At 43.0% G+C, this 19,987-nt stretch overlaps 1 protein-coding gene across 3 annotated transcripts in view; it reads right to left on the reverse strand.

Moving 5' to 3' along the window:
* LOC120051266 (anosmin-1-like) overlaps positions 1-14,154 on the reverse strand; it is a 36,897-nt gene extending 22,743 nt beyond the window's left edge. For all 3 annotated transcript variants that reach the window (XR_005477247.1, XR_005477246.1, XM_038998034.1), the window contains exons 1-8: positions 13,874-14,154; positions 11,743-11,790; positions 6,608-6,667; positions 6,078-6,300; positions 5,614-5,798; positions 5,295-5,424; positions 4,514-4,725; positions 3,640-3,772 (exon numbers count right to left, since the gene is read on the reverse strand). Coding sequence is in view for 1 of the 3 variants with exons in the window: in XM_038998034.1 (XP_038853962.1) it covers positions 3,640-3,772; positions 4,514-4,725; positions 5,295-5,424; positions 5,614-5,798; positions 6,078-6,300; positions 6,608-6,667; positions 11,743-11,790; positions 13,874-14,071 (1,189 nt within the window). In the remaining 2 variants the exon portion in view is untranslated. The remainder of the gene's footprint in view (positions 1-3,639; positions 3,773-4,513; positions 4,726-5,294; positions 5,425-5,613; positions 5,799-6,077; positions 6,301-6,607; positions 6,668-11,742; positions 11,791-13,873) is intronic.
* Positions 14,155-19,987: the final 5,833 nt, after the last annotated feature.

The raw sequence follows: 19,987 nt of genomic DNA on the forward strand, positions 1-19,987 counted from the left end.
TCCGGATAATTATAAGCAGGGACATGATCAATGAGCGCAATGTACATACACTGTATATACAAAAGTATGTGGCCACCCCTTCAAATGAGTGGATTTGACTATTTCAGCCACACCCGTTGTTGACAGATCTCTAAAATTGAGCCCACAGCCATGCAATCTCCATAGACAAACATTGGCAGTAGAATGGCCTTACTGAAAAGGTCAGTGACTTTCAACGTGGCACCATCATAAGATGCCACCTTTCCAACAAGTCAGTTCGTAAAATTTTCGCCCTGCTAGAGCTGCCCCGGTCAACTAAGTGCTGTTATTGTGAAGTGGAAATATCTAGGAGCAACAACGGCTCAGCCGCGAAGTGGTAGGCCATACAAGCTCACAGAACGGAACCGCAGAGTGCTGAAGCGCGTAAAAATCGCCTGTCCTCGGTTGCAACACTGACTACCGAGTTCCAAACTGCTTCTGGAAGCAACGTCAGCACAATAACTATTAGTCGGGAGGTTCATGAAATGAGTTTCCATGGCCGAGCTGGAGTGGTGCAAAGCTCACCACCATTGGACTCTGGAGTAGTGGAAATACATATGGAGTGATGAATCACCATCTGGCAGTCCGACTGACGAATCCGGGTTTGGCGGACGCCGGGAAAATTCTACCTGCCCCAATGCATAGTGCCAACTGTAAAGTTTGGTGGACGAGGAATAATGGTCTGTGGCTGTTTTTCATGGTTCAGGCTAGGCCCCTTAGTTCCAGTGAAGGGAAATCTTAACGCTACAGCATACAATGACATTCTAGACGATTATGTGCGTCCAACTTTGTGGCCACAGTTTGGGGAAGACCTTTTCCTGTTTCAGCATGACAGTGCACAAAGCGAGGTCCATACAGAAATGGTTTATTGGCCTCCCGAGTGGCGCAGTGGTCTAAGGCACTGAATTGCAGTGCTAGCTGTGCCACTAGAGATTCTGGATTTGAGTACAGGCTCTGTCGCAGCCGCCCGCGACCGGGAGACCCATGGGGCGGCACACATTTGGCCCAGCGTTGTCCGGGTTAGGGAAGGGTTTGGCCGGCAGTGCACGCTGACACGGTCGCAAGGTGTACGGTGTTTCCTCAGACACTTTGGTGCGGCTGGCTTACGGGTTAAGTGGGCATTGTGTCAAGAAGCAGGGGAGCTTGGTTGGGTTGTGTTTCACACACGGCTCTCGAACTTCACCTCTCCCTGTACGGGAGTTGCAGTGATGAAACAAGACTGTGACTACCAACTGGATACCATGAAATTGGGGAGAAAAAATTGTAAAAAAAAAGGGAAAAAATAAATGATTTGTCAAGATTGATGTGGAAGAACTTGACTGGCCTGCACAGAGCCCTGACCTCAACTCCATCGAACACCTTTGGGATGAATTGGAACCCCGACTGTGAACCAGGCCTGATCGCCAAACATCAGTGTCTGACCTCACTAATGCTCTTGCGGCTGAATGGAAGCAAGTCCCCGCAGCAATATTCCAACATTTAGTGGAAAGCCTTCCCAGAAGATGGGAAGCTGTTATAGCAGCAAAGGGGGGACCAACTACTTATTTATCAACTGTGGCAATCGTGAAATTTTGTCAGCCGGTGATTGTCAAGCAAATAACTGCTGGTCTCACAGTAATTGACCGATAATTAACAAAAACATATTTAGCATCTTCTAGCTTCCACGCAGCCTACAAGCCATTGATTCAGACCTTTGGAACATCTACATTTTAAAGTCCGCTAAATCCATGTAATATAGTCTACACCATCACAATAAAGCCATTATTTTATACAGGTCTAAAGAAACTGTAGTCTATTTCAGAAGAACAGCATAGCATACTCTGAGTTGTCCTTATGTTAGGCCCTGATCTGGCTATGCCATATTTGTATTTATTATGGATCCCCATTTGCTGGGGTCTTCCTGGGGTCCTGCAAAATTAAGGCAGTTTATACAATTTTAAAACATTCACAGATTTCACAACGCACTGTGTTCCCCCAGGCCCCTACTCCACCACATATCTACAGTACTAAATCCATGTGTATGTATAGTGCGTGTGTGCGTGCGTGCGTCTGTGGGCTACAGTACACTAGCTCATTTAGCAGACAAGATTTGCTTAGAATTCCGTGGCATTATTTTATATTATTTAATAGTATGAAGAATACAATAGAAAGCATATTTTCTCCAAACGATTTGAGGGTGTGCGCACATGTGGCTATTCTGTGCTGAGCGGTTAACAACGAAACAGGTCCTCCTATGCTTCATTTAGAGTTACTTTAGTTGTGATACAAACGTTGGACTATAAGTTTTGATTTTTAATACATTCTAAGGCTGCATGATGAGACTAATGTTTTTTTAAGTTGCATGAAAGGCTTGAGCTCTGCTTTGTTTTTTTTGCGCAGGCTGTACACAGTCTGATTCAGAATTTGACGAGCACTTGATAATGCCTCAGATTTCCCAGCGACATCCCCTTCGTGTGGCCGTAATGCCCCCTAAATAAATCCATGCCTTTTGCGGCGATGACCGCAAATGTGATTATGCATGTAATGCTTTTACTATAAAAGGTGACTGTTTAATGGTGAAAATGAGCTTCCCCAAACTTGAAAGTCACACGCTGCTTATGTACAGTATGCCAGTCAGGCTCTACACCCCTTGTAAAGCAGATGAATGTGCTTAATTTTAAGAAGTTATTTGGCCACTTTAGTTGTGATACAAACCTTATCAAAACAGGCCTTTGGGCTAGGCTACATGAGGTGTGCGACTATGATTAGGAAAAGTCGCAAAAAAAAGGCATTGTTTCTTGTGCTGGGCATCATTGTATAATTCACAAGTGATAGGCTAATATTGTCACCCATCAGACTATCCTTGATTTAATGATTGTATTTACATATACTAAATAATATGTGTTAAATTTGTTTTGATTTAAAATGGACCATTATCATGCACCTATCTCGAAAACAGGGGCAGTGGAAAAAATACATGTCATCTATGCACTTAAATAGCGAATGGAGGAAGCTTTTCCCGTGGTTCATTTTCATGCCAGCCAGGTAGGCTATACTCCTGTTGTAAAGATAAACAATGTGCTTAATATTAGGAAAGTTGAGAAATAAATATAGTAGGCCTAACCTATAAAAAGCTGATGGGATCCACCTCTTTTTAGTAGAGGCCAGCACTGTTTTCTCGCGCAATTGCATAGCCTATTGTAATGTTGCGCAATATAAGCTCATTGGCTCTCATGAAGTGTTTGATTAGATTTTCGATTTCAATTGCATTGATGCTGAGTAGCAGGCAGTTAGCAAGTTTGGTAGGCTATTAATGACCATCAGCAGCATCAGAGGTTGGAGAAGCCTAATTACCATGATAAACGGTCTTGTGGAATTTGACTGCCGTCATGACTCGTGACCGGCGGTGTCGCGGTAATATGGTCACCGTAACAGCCCTAGCAACTTTGGAATAAGATGTTCGACAAGTAGACTTTTGGTAATGTAGTGTATCACGCTTCCAACCTCAATATACTGGGTAAATATTTAATAGAGTTGATAAATTCTGTAAATCCTCCAACTGAGATTTCTGTAAAAACCTGGGAACTTTGAGAATGTCCCCAGAATTTGGGAGCTGATAAGCATCGACTGTTGTTGACGTACTGTGTCGTGTGTTGAAGTGCAGGGTGGCTTTGGGACTTTTCAGTGGGGTCTGTCCCCAATAGGACACAGCCTGTAGCTCCACACTGTAACTCCTGTTAGCTCGCAGACTCTCCAGCTCCACATAGCTCTGCCCCTGGATACACACACAGGACAGAGGGGTTATGGGGTCAGGAAGACCGTGCTGTGTCCTCTGCATCCACACAACAAAAGGTACAAAGTAAGTCCAATAACCACTGCATAACTTGTCGGATATGTCCATTTTCCAAAACAGACATGAGCTAATGCAGATTTTGGCTATTTAATAGCATCGATTTGCAATTCATTTGCCAGAGGCGACAACTATACAATTACTTGGTTTGGTGTGTAAGCACTAAGCATCATCCGATGGAGTTTATGGCATCAAAGCCACACACACTGCCATTGTTTATCCTTCCATTACATTTGTTGTGGCTTGAGGAAAGAAAGAACAGGCTTCCACTGTACATTGTCCCAGGGAATGTCCCATGTTAATGAGTGCCTAAATGTCAGGGTAGAAAAAGGGTTCCAAAAGGGTTCTACGGCTATCCCCATAGGAGAACCCTTTTTGGTTCCAGGTAGAACCCTTTTTGGGTCCATGTAGAACCCGCTGTGGAAAGGGTTCTGCCTGGAACCAAAAAGGGTTGTTCAAAGGGTTATCCTATGGGGACAGCCGAAGAACCCTTTTAGTTTCTAGATAGCACCTTTTTTTTCTAGGAGCGTAGAGGCTATGACCATAGAAATAGACTGACTAGACCCGCCAAAGCCCCTCAGAGCATGTCATTCCATTTCTATTGGTATGACTGACCTACCACATGGGCCAATAATGTCAGGGTGGGGGACTTACTCTATGACTTACCCCATTGACCATCTTCCTCCTCTTGGTCTTAGGTGGTGCAATGGCCCCAGTGCTGCCTGTGGCCCAGCTCCAGGACACCTTGTAGTGGTGTACAGGGACATCCAGGTCTGAGGGGATGGACCAGCGCAGCCGGACCGACACCGCCCTGCCGCCGGGGCCAAAGGTCATGTTGGACATCCTCAGCTCAGATGGGGCAGGGGGGCTGGAGGGGTCTGGGGAAGACATCGTTAAATCAATCAGGTGCCATTGGTCTGAAGTAGACATCAGTAGTGTTTCCGGTGTTTCTATGTCAAAGCGTTTTGTTATATTTCAGTCTTCTGTAATGTATTTAAGGTGTAATATTGGGATGCAAACTCAAAATGTAATACAGTTCAACTCTATATCTGACATGGTACAGTTGATTCTTTTTTTAAGCCCATAACCATGTGTGTGAGGTGTATACTTTTGTTTCAAAGTAGGTTTGTTTAAGACTACTAAGAATCTGTGTGACCCTGATTTAGCCAACTGCAGTAAAAAGGTTAATGACATTACAGCTGCCAAATACATTAAGCTTTAGTAACTGTCTATTAAAGATATTCATATATTGACTGGAAGGTATTACAGCTCTATGGGGCTAAAGCACAATACAGCACTTCAGAAATGGCCAAAAGCCAATGTAATTAGTCTGTATTCATCTTCATCACAGTCAGTGCAAGATCACCCCAGGGTGATTAAGCCAGCCTCACATACACACACATACACACGCAAGCAGACACACACACACAAACACACTCTGCCTGACCTTTCTTGGTGTGGATGTGGCGACTGGGAGTGGTGAACCCTCTGGTCCCGTGGACGTTTACTGCTGCCACTCTGAACTGGTACCACCGGCCTGCCCGGATATCAGCCAGCCGCGCTTTCACCTCCGTGGTCTAAAGAGAGAGAGCAAGAGAGCGTGAGAGAGAGAGAAAGCGTAAAACAGAGACAGAGCGTTGTTTAACTTCATGAACAATCAATACATTGCCACACTTTGAATTCTAAGTAGATTACTTTCATTTGTCCCTTTATAATCAACTAAATACAGTATCAATAAGTAAGCATCCCCAAAAAGGCTGACTAACCTGAGCTACCACCTCCCATTGTGTAGCAGCGTCCTCACTGGGTTGGATCCCGTAGTTCCACCTCCTCTGGAGCACGTAGATGACCGGCTCGGCTGACACGTTGAATCGGGTGGACCAGCTCACCTCCATTTGACCAGACCTCAGCTCCTCAAAACTCAGCTCCTTTCTGGGCTTCAGAGGGGCTCCTGGAAGGGTGAGGTGGGTCATTTCAACGTCACATGTGATCATTTGATTTTAGTCATTTAGCAGACGTTCTTATCCAGAGCAATTAGGGTTAAGTGCCTTGCTCAAGGGCACAGCGACAGATTTTTCACATAGATTCGAACCTTACATGACATCAGTGAATTTTAATCTCATCTTTGAATTGGCCCACAAATTGGTTGCAGATAATATATTGGTTGTAACCAACCAACAAAAAATGTACATACTGTAGTTTCTACTGTGTGTACTGGAGGTTGCTGTACCTTTGTAAAGGTTCTTGGGAGGTTGGCAGGTGTGCCCACAGCCGTTGGAACAGCACTTCTTCTGGGCAGAGCACTCTCTGTCCTCCTCGCATCCCTCCACGCACGCCGCCGCGAATCCGCTGGCCTTTTCAGGGGCAGGGCAGTCACCCTGCTTCACTGCCACCACCGAGCGCAGGAACTCACAACTCGTCACACACTCCCAGTGCTTCTTGGGAAATGAGCGCTGGGGTGGAGGATTGAGAGAGAGAGCGAGAAGAGTGTTAGAAAGCACAGATGCTTTGCTACTAAAATAACATGACCAAAAAACTGTAGGAAAAAGATCAGTGTCTGATTACTTTTGACTGAGTAAGGAAATTGAGGAAGCACGGAGGTAAAAGATGTCTGTGTCTGATTACGTTTGCCGAAAAAATTCCTATGGAGGAGAATCTGAACTGAACTCTACTAATTTAGCCTCTCAACATGAAGCCTCTCCTCAGCGCATTCCTCCCCCCTAACTTAACGAAATGGGAGGCTGTCAAAAGTCATCATACCTCACAAAGCTCCCAGCACTGGCTCTTCAGGTCCCAGGAGGCCTTGCAGGGTTCCAGGCACTTTGAAGGTGAGAGAAACAGAGATGGAGGTAAGGGCTTGTTACACCTTCCATGCCACCACAGGGGATTTCTGAAGCAGCTTATTACAGTAAAAAGGTGTCACCACAGTTGCCACAAACATTAGCAGTTTGAGGATTATTGGGATGAATCTTTGTATGTATCTGACATCTGTGGCCTTGTCGGTGTTCCTGACTCTCTTGAGGGGAGAACAGCTAAAAGAACTTGACAGCCGGTCGCTGGACCTACATTTAATTTGGGGAACATCATTATAAGGGAAATAAATAGGATGTTTGAAAATCAAAGAACACCACTCTTCCACAGTGTGTTTGTTAACTATGTGCTTCCTGTAGCGGCTTGTAGATCTGTACTGATGTCCTTGTCCCCTGAGAGACACTCGTCCTGCATGAGTAAACCAGGCTAGACTGCCCAGGGGAATATTCACATTTCCAATTTCATGCTGCAATGAAACACAGTGGTTGGTAGCTATGGAGGAAAGGCAGTTGGGAATGTTGCATCTAGGGGTAATTTGAAAGTTATCATATTACAGTAACAATATCCATTTGATATGTGATGTCACTCTTTATCTAGGTGTAACTATGCTGAACCAAAATATAAATGCAACATGCAACAATGTCAATGATTTTACTGAGTTACAGTTCATAAGGCAATCAGTCAATTTAATTAAATAAATTAGGCCCTAATCTATAGACTTCACATGACTGGGCAGGAGCACAGCCATGTGTGGGCCTGGCAGGGCATAGGCCCACCCACTTGGGAGCCAGGCCTAGCCAATCAGAATGAGTTTTTCCCCACAAAAAAGGGCTTTATCACAGACAGAATTACTCCTCAGTTTCATCAGCTGTCCGGGGGGCTGGTCTCAGACGATCCCGCAGGTGAAGAAGCCGGATGTGGAGGTTCTGGGCTGGCGTTGTTACAAGTGGTCTGCGGTTGTGAGGCCGGTTGGACATACTGCCAAATTCTCTAGAAAGACGTTGGAGGCGGCTTATGGTAGAGAAATGAACATTAAATTCTCTGGCAACAGCTCTGGTGGACATTCCTGCAGTCAGCATGCCAATTGCACACTCCCTCAACTTGAGACATCTGTGGCATTGTGTTGTGTGACAAAGCTGCACATTTTAGAGTGGCCTTTTATTGTCCCCAGCACAAGGTGTACTTTTGTAATTATCATGCTGTTTAATCAGCTTATTGATATGCCACGTCAGGTGGATGGATTGTCTTGGTAATCTCTGGGATCTTTAATTTCAGCTCATGAAACATGGGACCAACACTTTTGCTCGATATGCTTATGGTTATTATTTTTTACTTACTTATGCCTTGATACAAGTATAACAGCATGTCCAATATACTCCTACAACCTTCTAGAGAAAACCTCAGCCATGTAATGCGTTGTTGAAAGTTTTCAAGGCGTGAAGATTGGAGTTATCCTGGGGCAACGTTTTGGTCGGAATGAGAGTGGGAAACACATTTATCTTCAGTTGCTGTGAAAACATGAGCAAGTGTGTGTGTGTGAGCGTGTGAGTAAGTGTGTGAGGGGTGGAAAGTGTTGGTAGTTGTCGGAAACTCTGAATAATGTGAAGGAAGGAGGCACACGTTTAAATGCAGCTGAGGTGCCCACTTTATGGAGGGGGAAATGCGGAGACCCTGCCGAGCTCGCCCCAGGCTCCACTGCTACTTGTATGGAAGGAACATCCTGAAACTGCTAAAGCCTGACGCTGTACCCTTTCCCATTCAGTAACACATGCTCATACATTGCTCATACAGTCAGCTAGCTCTCTCTTACCCCTCTACTCTCCTGTAGTGCCCTGTCCTTGCTTTCTCTCCCCTACAGTCCCTCCATACTACAATGTAATGCATGTCTAAAGCTCTCCCATTGTGTCTAGATCCTCGGCTCCCCGCCATCGCCTAGTGCCATGCTGTACTATGAGTGTCCCTGTCCTGTCATCTCTTATCTCCCTTCTCTGGTCTCCAACGGGAGGTTCTTCCTCTAATCCCAACTGACGCTCAGACTCTCGTCTCCTTGTTCTTATTGTGCCTCGGCTACGCTCCGTTTTCCTCCCCATTTCAAACTCAAACCAAGCATTACTTTCCAGTAGAGACCGACCGCAAATAAAGCAGTTCTAGGACTCTGATAGAATGTCTAGGAATTTACAGAACACCTAAGGATTCTCTTCCACTGATGGCAAAAGACAAAGGAGTGTTACCCCTTGATGGCATAAATTTGATAAGACATTTGAAAGTCAATAATGCTTACTCTTAATTTTGAACACAGGAAAACCTGCTCTGTTTTTACAAAGGAACCAGGGAAAACAGGAAAAGCACCAGCAGAGTGCACATGGCCATTTCAGGATGTAGTAGGACAAGAGTGAACCGTTTCCTTTGTGAACGACGGTAAATAATGGCCTCAGTGACTTCTCTGCTGACCGTGCATAACGCTGCTGTTCTGTTGGGTTGGGGGAGACTGAGCCTGCTTCCCAAATGGTACCCTGTTCTCTATATAGTGCACTCCTTTTGACCAGCGCCATATGGGCCCTGGTCAAAATAAATGCACTAAATAGGGAAAAGGGTGCCATTTGGGATGCGCCCTGGCTGTACTGTAGCACACAACAGTGCTTGATACAGTGCCCAGATGACACCCTCCCCGGAGGAAAGAGACCTTGCATTTGTCTCCCCCTTCCTGTTTCTACAAATTGAACAGGCTTTGAGGGGGTTCCAGAGTCTTTCTCAAGAGGACAAGCCCGTGCCACCTCTCTGTAGTACTAACACTGCTCATTATTTCACATGGTCATGTCTGTGGTGGAAGATGCATTCATGTGGTGTGCATTCAAAAGTAGTGCACTCTATATGGAATAGGGTGCCATTTCAGCCTTATTTTTAGTCCTTAGGGCCACATCATCCCAACTGCTAGACCAGTAAGTGTTAGTTAGTACACTAATGACTCCCAAGTGCTGCCTAAACGCCAATCTGAAGGAGCCGTGGCTTGTCGTGAGGGGATAAAAAAAAAGAATGACTTCAACTAAGCATTCATATCTGCAGAGCTGAGAGGCTGACAGGCAGCCCGGTGTAATGGCATGGTAATTATGACCGTCCACGGCTCTCCTAAATGAGGCACTGAAGCGATCCTGTCATCCCCTGCTAAGCCTTTAAATGAAGATGTGACCGGACTCTATTGTGTCAAGACTATGGTAATCATCTATAGTAGCCTTAATTGACTGCCTGCCTCGACGAGATAGTGACAGGCGGATTAACAGTCACTCATCGTTACCAGGGAGGTCCATTGAGACAACGTGATGCTGAGTGTGCATGGGCAAAGTACAGGATGATCGGACTATTGTGACCAAACATTATCATAGCTCTACTGGATGCAATCATTGAGGGCTTTAAAAAAAAAAAAAAATGGCAGCACTGTTGTTGTCTCCGATAAGTTGTGGGTGGACTTTCAGTGTAGCCGTAAGCACGGCTGCAAGCAATAACCAAATGCAGACATCCGATGGCTTATGCAGCGAAACAAATCATCTGTAATCAAATACTGCAAAACATGAGGGTCTGACTTCCAATTTTGTGGTTGAGCTGGAACTACAGATTACATAGTAGGCAGTGGCATTTCAGGAACACCTTAAATCAGACTGGAATCCTTGGGCAGCCTATCAAATCTAATGTTGAGTTCTAGTGATATACAGAGCCATTGGTGACACGTAACTGAACTGAAAGCAAAGCAAGTTTACTTTTAAAGTGAGACCGCAGAGACATTAAGATCTCCTTAGTGAAAATAAATTGATTCTTCATCTCTACTTCAGAGCCTCTAATTTGGCAATTAGCTGCCGTGTAATGAACATTCTACGAGGAAGAGGATTCTAATTGGCTGTGTTCTTTCTTAACGAGAATAGAATATCATTATTACTTTCTTAACGAGAATAAAATAGCATTGTCACTCTTCAAGAAAACAAGGAGAGCGCTGACATGTTATTATCTGTAGCCTGGTATCCAATCTGATATGCTCAGTTTCACCATTAAAAACAGAGCATATCGGTTTCGGTTCCAGGCTATATTACACGGACCTTGTGTGGAGGATGCGATCACGCTACAGGGATTGACCTGGTTTAAAGTTTGAGTGAATACTCTATCTGGAGTTCTGGAGAAATCTGCTGAGCAGTTGGCCAAATGTTTTCATGGACCCACCAAGAGAGGTCGGTGCCTGGCTGACTATGTTTCTGCTGCGAGCCAACCCTGGGGTGTGACTGTCTGTTTGTCCCAGAGAGAGACGCGTTGTTGTGCTTTACGCCCATATGGTGACACAAACACACAACTAGCCAGAGTATTATACTGTAGTAAACAAAGCAACAAAACAATCACAAAGACAATTCAAAACTAATTAGGAATGTGGCTTCAGAATAAATAGCTACGAGTGTGAACGTGTTATTGAAAAAAACATAAAAATTTTCAAAAACATATGAGATAATATTGTTCATAATGGTATTCGACTGCTGTTTTCATTATGAGATATGACAACTGTGCAACCATTATATTTTTGTATGCTACAGTATACTGAAGCCTGTGGAATAAGCACAAAAGCAACATGTCAGCTTCACTTCTGTACACTGTGGGGGTAGTATACCGAAGGGCTGTTAGAGAAGGTTACTGTCCTCATCACCAAAAATGAGTGGACCTCATTACCCAAAGACAATTATGACTTCCAGAGAGGGATATGCAGAAATGTATTTGATGAAAATACAAAGTGGAGGAGACTAAGAGCTTAACAGCCAAGCATCCATCTAAAGCACCTGTCGCTATACGTTGCAATCATATATTATGTAGGCTCTGTGACCTACAGAGGAACAGTACATAGCTATCCGCAGTATATTGGCTGACACAGTGATGTATGGTATTGCATGGTAAATAGAGTACTGTGTAAGAACCACTATGACAATGATGTATCATGCTATTTTGTCAGCTGCTGACTTTCCCTGAGAGTTTTTCCTCTCTGGAAATAGATCATTCAGTTTTGTGTGATTTCTGTCATGTTAGGTATGGTGCACATGTAAACATCTGTACGTTACCTTGGCACACTGTTTATGATTTTGACACCAGCCCAGGGATCCGTTGTTCTGTAGGGAGAGAAGAGTAGAGGACAGTCAGTAGTGTAATTACTAGGGAGAGAAGAGAGCAGAGGACAGTCAGTACTGTAAAAGTTAAGTCTTAACTACTGTCATAACTACCATGTAACAAAAGTCGAAAGTGTACAAACACGATTGGTTTACCCATTCATGTTGGCAACATGGCTTTTGAAGTGGCAAAGAAAGTGACGTAAAGTGAAAGTGACCTTAAGTGAGCTAATGTCTGAGGAGACCGAGCAGGCCAGTCACCCTGGCCTTCATCTGTCCAGTGCAGGCACAAGGGTCTGGAAGGGGTGGTTGTGGGCAAAAAAAGGCTGCTGTGTCCAGTGCAGGCAAGGCTAAAGACAGATAGTCATCTGACTTCTCTATCATTATCAGGTCAATGAATGCTTGCATCCCAAATGGCACCATATTTTCATTATAGTGCACTATTTTTGAACAGGGCCTAAAGGGCTCTGGTCAAAATTAGTGCACTATGAAGGGAATAGGGTACCATTGGGGACTCCTTCAATTCATCATACCCATGTTATGAAGGCTACTATGGCAGCCCAAGAGACATGAAAGTCAGGACAGATAGGGGCATTTTGTTATGTCACTTTGACTCAATGAATGGAGCACAATAAGACCTCTGACGCAAATCAGAACTCGTCTCACAAGTAAGACAATTGTTTCCAAAATATTACATGTGAAACTGGAAATCAAGGGTAAGGCTAAATGGAACCCTATTCCTTATATAGTGCACTACTAATCCTGATTGATGGTGGCATTAACATGATTTGAAGTCACCGCCCGGTGTAGATTATGTCATGATAAAAAAAGTCTCCATCAAATCTCAGAAAGGGACTTTTCAATATGGAAAGTTACGATAGATTCAACGATCTGTACCAAGATGTATTTCCATGGCTGCTTCCAACAGAGACCTTTCAAACGATATGCTTCATTTTAGTCACGTTCATCTGTCCATTACAATGTGTCGAATTGATGAAAACGTATAGCTGAAGCGTACTGTAGCTATACCCAAGTCTGGCAAAAAGAATTAGCCATTTTATAGGCTGACATGACATAGTATCCTATCCACTCCTACAATGGGTAGATTTGATCTTTGATCTATGACAAGAATTCCATCACAGAGGGAATAGATGGACTGCCCTTGCAATCTAACATTGACCCTGCTACATGATCCGTGGGAAGTAGTGATTAAACAGGTTAAAGGTCATATCCTGACCCTTGGAGAGGTCACGAGTGCTTGACAGCGTGGCTAGTGATCTAATGTCAGTGCAGTTCCAGTCCTATGATAATAAACCATAGCTAATAGCCATGTGTCTCACTACTTCCCCATTCCATATTCCCTATGGATCAATTCATTCAGTAAACTATATAGGCCTACTATGTGGGAGTATACTAGTGGGTATTCTCACGGGGCCATCCTTCCAAATCCTGAGGCTGAATAGTGAGTAACTGGGCATGTTCACTGCTAAGGCTAAAGTTATCCCCATGTACTGTATGTTATCCAAGGAGGAGGAGGACATGAACTTGATCATGTGACATGGGTGGCTCAGTCACAGTGTGGTAGGCTTGGGACTGGAGGGGTAGTGAAGGGCTTGGTATGGACATAATTAGGATAACAAGCCTCTATCTCTCTCCATCAGCCAGTAGGTTGCTCCACTTCTCAATGCAGATTTACAAATGGGACATGGTAAAGAGAACTTTCTAATGAGGAGTACAGTGTATAGTCAGTTTCCTGTCAGAACATTGGTACTGAATTGTCTCTATATATTGTGTCTAGTTAGCTTGCAAACTTACCAAATCTAAAGCAGTTATTATGAGGCCAAAAACAAAACTTCAGTTATCTGTTAATAATCAACTAAATAAACAAATACAAATAAAAACAAACACGTTCTCATTAAGGGGATGGTCTATTTCAAGCACATTCTTGTTTATTAAAACATTTACGCATAAAAAGTAATTTGAATATTATAGAATGCAGTAGAACATTTCTGATTGCCTGCCTTTGATCCAACTGACTTTATTCCATGACGACAGCAGCATGCTCGCGGGCTTGTTTTGGCCTTACCTCCACCTGAGATTGTTTGGAGAGCGTCGCTATGCGAGTGCTGTGCAAGCTGAGGCACCTAGACGCACATCTCCCTCGGTAGATGTCGTTCATCGACTGGGTCTCGTCTTTCTTCCGCGTCTTCGCACTGACACTCAAGAACAAGATACTCCACAAACAAAGACTCGCAAATACACCTCGACTTTTGAATAATGACATTGTCGAGGACTTTTCTCTTGCGTGTTTCCCCTCGTACCGACGGGACGGGTTTATGACAGTTTGTGGATGCAGCCCGGGAAACTGATGAAACTTCTATATCGAAGGGAGGAGTCAGGAACTGAGCTCAGCCTGCCATTGGAAGACATCTCCCATAAACGGCAAATGATCTCAGGTATGATGTGTGTGATGAGTTTGGACTTATGCCATCTAATTGTTTAATTGCTGACATATTTTAAATTATGATTGCCAAATAGCCTCCAAAAGTACAATCTAAATGTAAGGGCTCATTTACCTCACATTATAAAACTAGGTCTAGTATTATCTTTAATGATAATGTCCTGCTTCTAATGAAGAATGCATTTTGATAAAGGGTAATTATACATTAACAAAATCGACAGAATCCACCCCTCAGCACTCCTGTTCACCTGTAACTCACTACACCTGTTTATGGTCTTGCCCAATGCATTTTCTGGAGCCCCAAAAACCATAGAACTGCAACAATCACTTCATAATCTTTTAAATGTTATCCTTCACTGTAGTGAAAAATGTTATACATATTCATTGTGTCTTATTTGGGATTCATCCCTACATTTTCATTAATTAATTAATTCATCAATTCATTCATCGAAACTTACCTAACTAACAAGTGTGTTGCCTCATGGAAACCTATCTGGGGGGCGGGAAGTTACACAGCTTCCAGGGATCCCCATCATTTTCACCGGTAGCAGAGAACAACATTTTTATGGGCAAAACTATAAAAACTAACCACTACCATATCTCACAAAGTTTCTCTCCACGTTTTGGCACCGTTTTCTGGCCCACAGAACGGAGAGAATATGACGTGTAGGAAATATTGAAGAAATCCTCCCGTAGTTGGTATTTTTTGCTCATGCTCGTTGAAAAATAGTCTCTGCTTGGTGCGTTAGCCTCCTGGGGTGATAATGACTGGCCCATACCTCTTCTATGTTAGGTTTAATAGAGTGGTGCTGTGCTGAGCTGTGTGGAATCACAACAGCTGTGCTGTCTACTAACTACAGTGTCATAATTAGTCTACAGGTGAGGAGCGTTTCTGACACTGTCTGCAGTTCAGAACCAGAGTCAGGTTCAATCTGTTCATTTACAGTAGCTTTAGTTTACACAGAGTGAGATTGCGGAGAGTGAATGGTGAAGAGTTTGGTAACTCAGTCTCTGTCTTCTGTCATTTGGACCGCAATTGCATGTTTAAATGCAATCATGTATTTAGTAGAAATGGCATGGGGCCCCTCTCAAGTCGTTGGTCATGCAACGCTGAGTGACAGTGTGTGACTGTATCTTAAAGGGGCAATCCACAGATCCTACATCCATTTTGGGCTCATAAAATAAGAAGAATATAACTTATAAATGCCTCAGAACCAAAAATATAAGCTTGTTTTACTTCAATGTGTGCAAACATTGTACATGTAAACAAACACTATATCGCCTCAAAATAAACTTCAAACTATATTTTTTCAGTCCTTGCATCAAGAGCTCTGTATTTTTTACCAAAACAGAGGCAGGGTAGCCACTTTGTTATTGTTTCAACTACAGATTACGCCTTTAAACTCTAAGGCTATATATCAGGCAATGCCAGAGTTACTCAATAAATTACGCATGTACATTTTATTCACCTGGTGGTCCAACCACACTGCAACTTTCAAGAGGAGGAATACCCCCTGCTCCTTTAAAAAAATGGTTATGCATGCGTGTGTGCAGAGAGGAGATCCTTGCAATTATGTGGTGGAAGAAGTAGCTAGTTGGTGTGGGGTCCTGTAGTCTCCTGCAGGCTGCTGAATGGTATTTTCCACAACCCTGGTGGTTTCCTTTCCTGACTGGGGGAAGCCTCTGCCAATGGGGTGTCCCCTACAATATGGGTCATAAAACCAGGGTCAGGGAAGCCCTGTGTCTATGTGGGAAGGAAGGAATGGACGTGATACGAGTTGCCTACTTCAGCCATCAACGTTTTTATGTGTGTGTGTGATTGCGTGTGTGATTGTGTGTGTTTACGCATGCATGTGTGTGCGTGCCTGTGTCAGTGTGTGTGTGTGTGTGTGAGTGGGGGGATTTTCGCTGGCAACCTTTATTTACAAATACAGATATTCCCTCGACTGTGCTAGTATTTAGAAAACAACAATCACATTTGGAGTGTGATCATACAATTCCCTAGGAGGTATAACGATCGGTTATTGGAAGGTAATGAAATAAATCAATAACTATTGACACAGACGGAGCTTGTCTCTCAGCATGGGTGTTTTAGTCCATACACTACTACACAGAGTCTCTTGACACTAGGGCTGAGTCCCAAATGGCACCATATTCCCTACATAGTGCACTACGTTTCACCTTATGGGCCCGGGTCAGAGTAGTGCACGAGCCCTATGGGCCCTGGTCAAAATGAATGCACTATATAGGGAAAAGGTGCCATTTGGGACACAGACAAATAATCATTATCTGTATAGAGTTTGAATTATTAATACATTTTGGTTTTATTCATCTCAAATGCATGATCATAATGTATTGTAGGGAACTGATAAATGTAGTTTAATTCAGCGTGTTAATAATGCATGTCGGTCACTATGGAGTGATCTTTATGCTGTGCCCAGCTAAACCATAAGCTCTTTCTATTGGACTCTGCTGTAAGTAGGAGCTCTGTTGACATCTAGTGGATGAATTATGTATCAGTTTCTTTTCACTGTTGACAAATCGGCCCTGAAATCATGTTGTAATTATGTTGTAATATTTTCTGAGTTGAAGTGTGAAACTGCAACCTAAAAGCCACCTAAGACTATAACCTAAAAAAGATCCGCGAACTGTGTAAACATGCAGGTATTTATTAATTTTATTTTTAGGCTGCGTGTGATATAACAAATGGAAGACTAGAGAAGACATTTTAAATGCTCTCTCTTTAGTGGTTACAGAGGTCATATTTGCAGCAGTAGGTGTGGAGGAGTCCTCCCTCGATGCCCTGGAGATGTTCACACCCTTTGCTGCTGATGAATCCTCGGAAACATGACACCCTTACAAGGAGAGAGAGGTGGACCATGGGACACAAAACAGATGCAATCACAACATCAACAAACATACACAAACAATATAAAAACAAGATTTCACTGATCGTAATGTTGTAGATGATATTCCCCAATAGAGATATTGGGGAAGAGGAGGAATTAGAGTGAGTGGAACCTTGATTTGTGACTTTCTCACATTTGATCTGAAATCATTCATTCCAATAACCAAGTGATAAATGAGACGTCTCCACACACATCTTCATTAGGAGTGTCTGGGTGACACCGGTAACACTGGAGGGCCTCTCTCTCATCTAGACAATACAGTACCACAAACTCAGTTAACATCTTTTTTTTTGTAAACTTGAATATTGTGTTCTTATTTGTCAGTATATTGTATATTCACTGAATCAATTAGGTTGTTAATACAGTTCACAAACACTATACAGCATGTTATTATCATGAACACAGAGTGGAAGAGTTTCAATGTTCTTTTGAAGTTATTTCCGGAACATTCTATTCACTCACATACCACAAGTAGAACTCATCAGAAGAAGGAAAGATATAGCCAAGACTCTCATTGTCGCGCCCTAACCATAAAGAGCTTTTATTCTTTGTTGGTTAGGTCAGGGTGTGATTTAGGGTGGGTCATCTAGGCGTTTATATGTCGATGTTGGCCTGTTATGGTTCCCAATCAGAGGCAGCCGTTTATCGTTGTCTCTGATTGGGGATCATATTTAGGCAGCCATTTCCCCTTTGTGCTTTGTGGGATCTTGTCTATGGATAGTTGCATGTCAGCACTATTATTAGCTTCACGTTTCGTTTGGTATGTTGTTGTTTTTGTTCGGTGTTGATTTAATAAAGGAAAATGTACGCCTACCACGCTGCACCTTGGTCCATTCATAATGATGAGCGTGACACTCATCTTCACTGCATAACCAAACACAAGATAGTCCGAGATATTTTCTTTACCAGGTATTTTAGAATGGTTATGTAAATGTCACCTACAGAATGTAATAATCTCATCTGAGTTCTTGTGCTTCACAGGTGTCTGTGAAACTCTAGTGTAAACACAGTCCTGTCCTAATATAAACCGTCTTTTCACTGTTACGTAAATACAACTTTATCACTGAAGTTCCTGATAAAGATGGTGTAGTGTTCTGGGAATTGTGACACGGCAGGCTGCCATGGGATGTGTTCTAGGAATGCCACCTGGATCTTTCCCACTTGGTCACTATAGTAACGGCAGAGCAGCTCAAGCCTTGGGTGGTGGCATATAGTGCTGCTCAGTGCTCATGTTTTATGCCATCAACTTACCTGACCAATCACATGCTAAAGAGTCAGATGATATCTGTATAGGCCCATCTATTTTATCCAACTGAATCAAGCATTCAAGTTAAACCTGACATCAATAAGCAAATGCAAATTGTTGGGGAACGAAGCAACTTTCATTTTGTATGTGGTACTCTTGCGGTGCCAGACATCACACCAAATTATAGAATCAACTATGGTAGTCAACGGTTGTCTCAGTTGCGTAGGTCAGAGGGACAGCACAAGACATGAATGTTCTCACTCTCGTCTCCAAACATCCGGCATTCTGACATCTGCATGCATCTCTTAAATGTTTAGGGAGCTGTGTAGAGAGGATTGAAAATACCAGATACCTAAGAGACATAACCTGGGCCTGTATTTATAAAGCATCTCAGAGTTCTGATCCAGGAATAGGTCTTCCGTGTCCCATATAATCTTATAAATTATGATCTAAAAGGCTAAACTGATCCAGGATCAGCACTCCTACTCCAAAATGTGTGTGTTTTACTGATCATTTAGCCTTGGTAGGTCGCACCGATGAAGAACAAGGTAAAGTGGCCAAGTGAAGGAGGGAGCTAAATACGAAGTGAGTGTTTGAACGTGATTCTCGAGCAGACCTTTTTTTTTCCGCTTTGGCAGCTCTCCACTGTGTCTCGGCTGTGGTCTCCACTATCAAGACATTTGTGGCACCTTAGGCCCTCTCCTGGACATACAGTAGACCAGCATTATCTCTGGTGTAGTTTAGTAGTTTGGTTAAACCTGACTGAACGCTTAACGTTATACAATGGTGAAAACAATAGTTTAGTAGCTTGGTTAAACCTGATTGAACGCTCCACTTTAAACAATGGTGAAAACAATTGTTTAGTAGCTTGGTTAAACCTGATTGAACGCTCCACTTTAAACAATGGTGAAAACATTTGTTTAGTAGCTTGGTTAAACCTGACTGAACGCTTCATTTTAAACAATGGTGAAAACATTTGTTTCGTAACTTGGTTAAACCTGACTGAACGCTCCATGTTAAACAATGCTGAAAAAAATGATTTCACAATGGTTCAGTCTGGTTAATAACCAAGCAAGTATTCAGTGAGACAGTTTATCATACCTAGTAAAACATAGTAACATAGTAAAACTCTATTTCGGGCAGACTCATCATAGCTTAAAGACAGCAGCAGGAGAAGGAGACAAACACACACCACTTTCATCTTTCCTTCTCTTCAGGTGTCTTTTGAGCTGTCATTTTAACGATATGTCATCAACAAGTTCTTAGTGTGACAGACGTATACAGTTGGTCCTTTCCCACTGCTTCACATGTAGGCTTGTGTATAATGATAGACATGGTGAAACCCAAGTAGCACAATTTAATTGAGACAAATATTTGTGACACCTTACAACTTTTAATGCATTTTAGTGTTTGTGTTTGTTCTCGTGGCGATTTCTAAGCTTTGTTATAGTGCGTTGTTATGAGCAATAAATAGTGAAGTAGTTGCAGGTAGGCTACAACTCAAACAGAATCTCTGACCCGGTTAAGTTTCCTTTCGATGTGTGTGGAGCTGTCCTTTTTTAGCACAGTATTTCCTAGATGTCC

The sequence above is a fragment of the Salvelinus namaycush genome, chromosome 7 (genome assembly GCF_016432855.1).
Source record: "Salvelinus namaycush isolate Seneca chromosome 7, SaNama_1.0, whole genome shotgun sequence".
Classification (NCBI taxonomy): domain Eukaryota; kingdom Metazoa; phylum Chordata; class Actinopteri; order Salmoniformes; family Salmonidae; genus Salvelinus; species Salvelinus namaycush.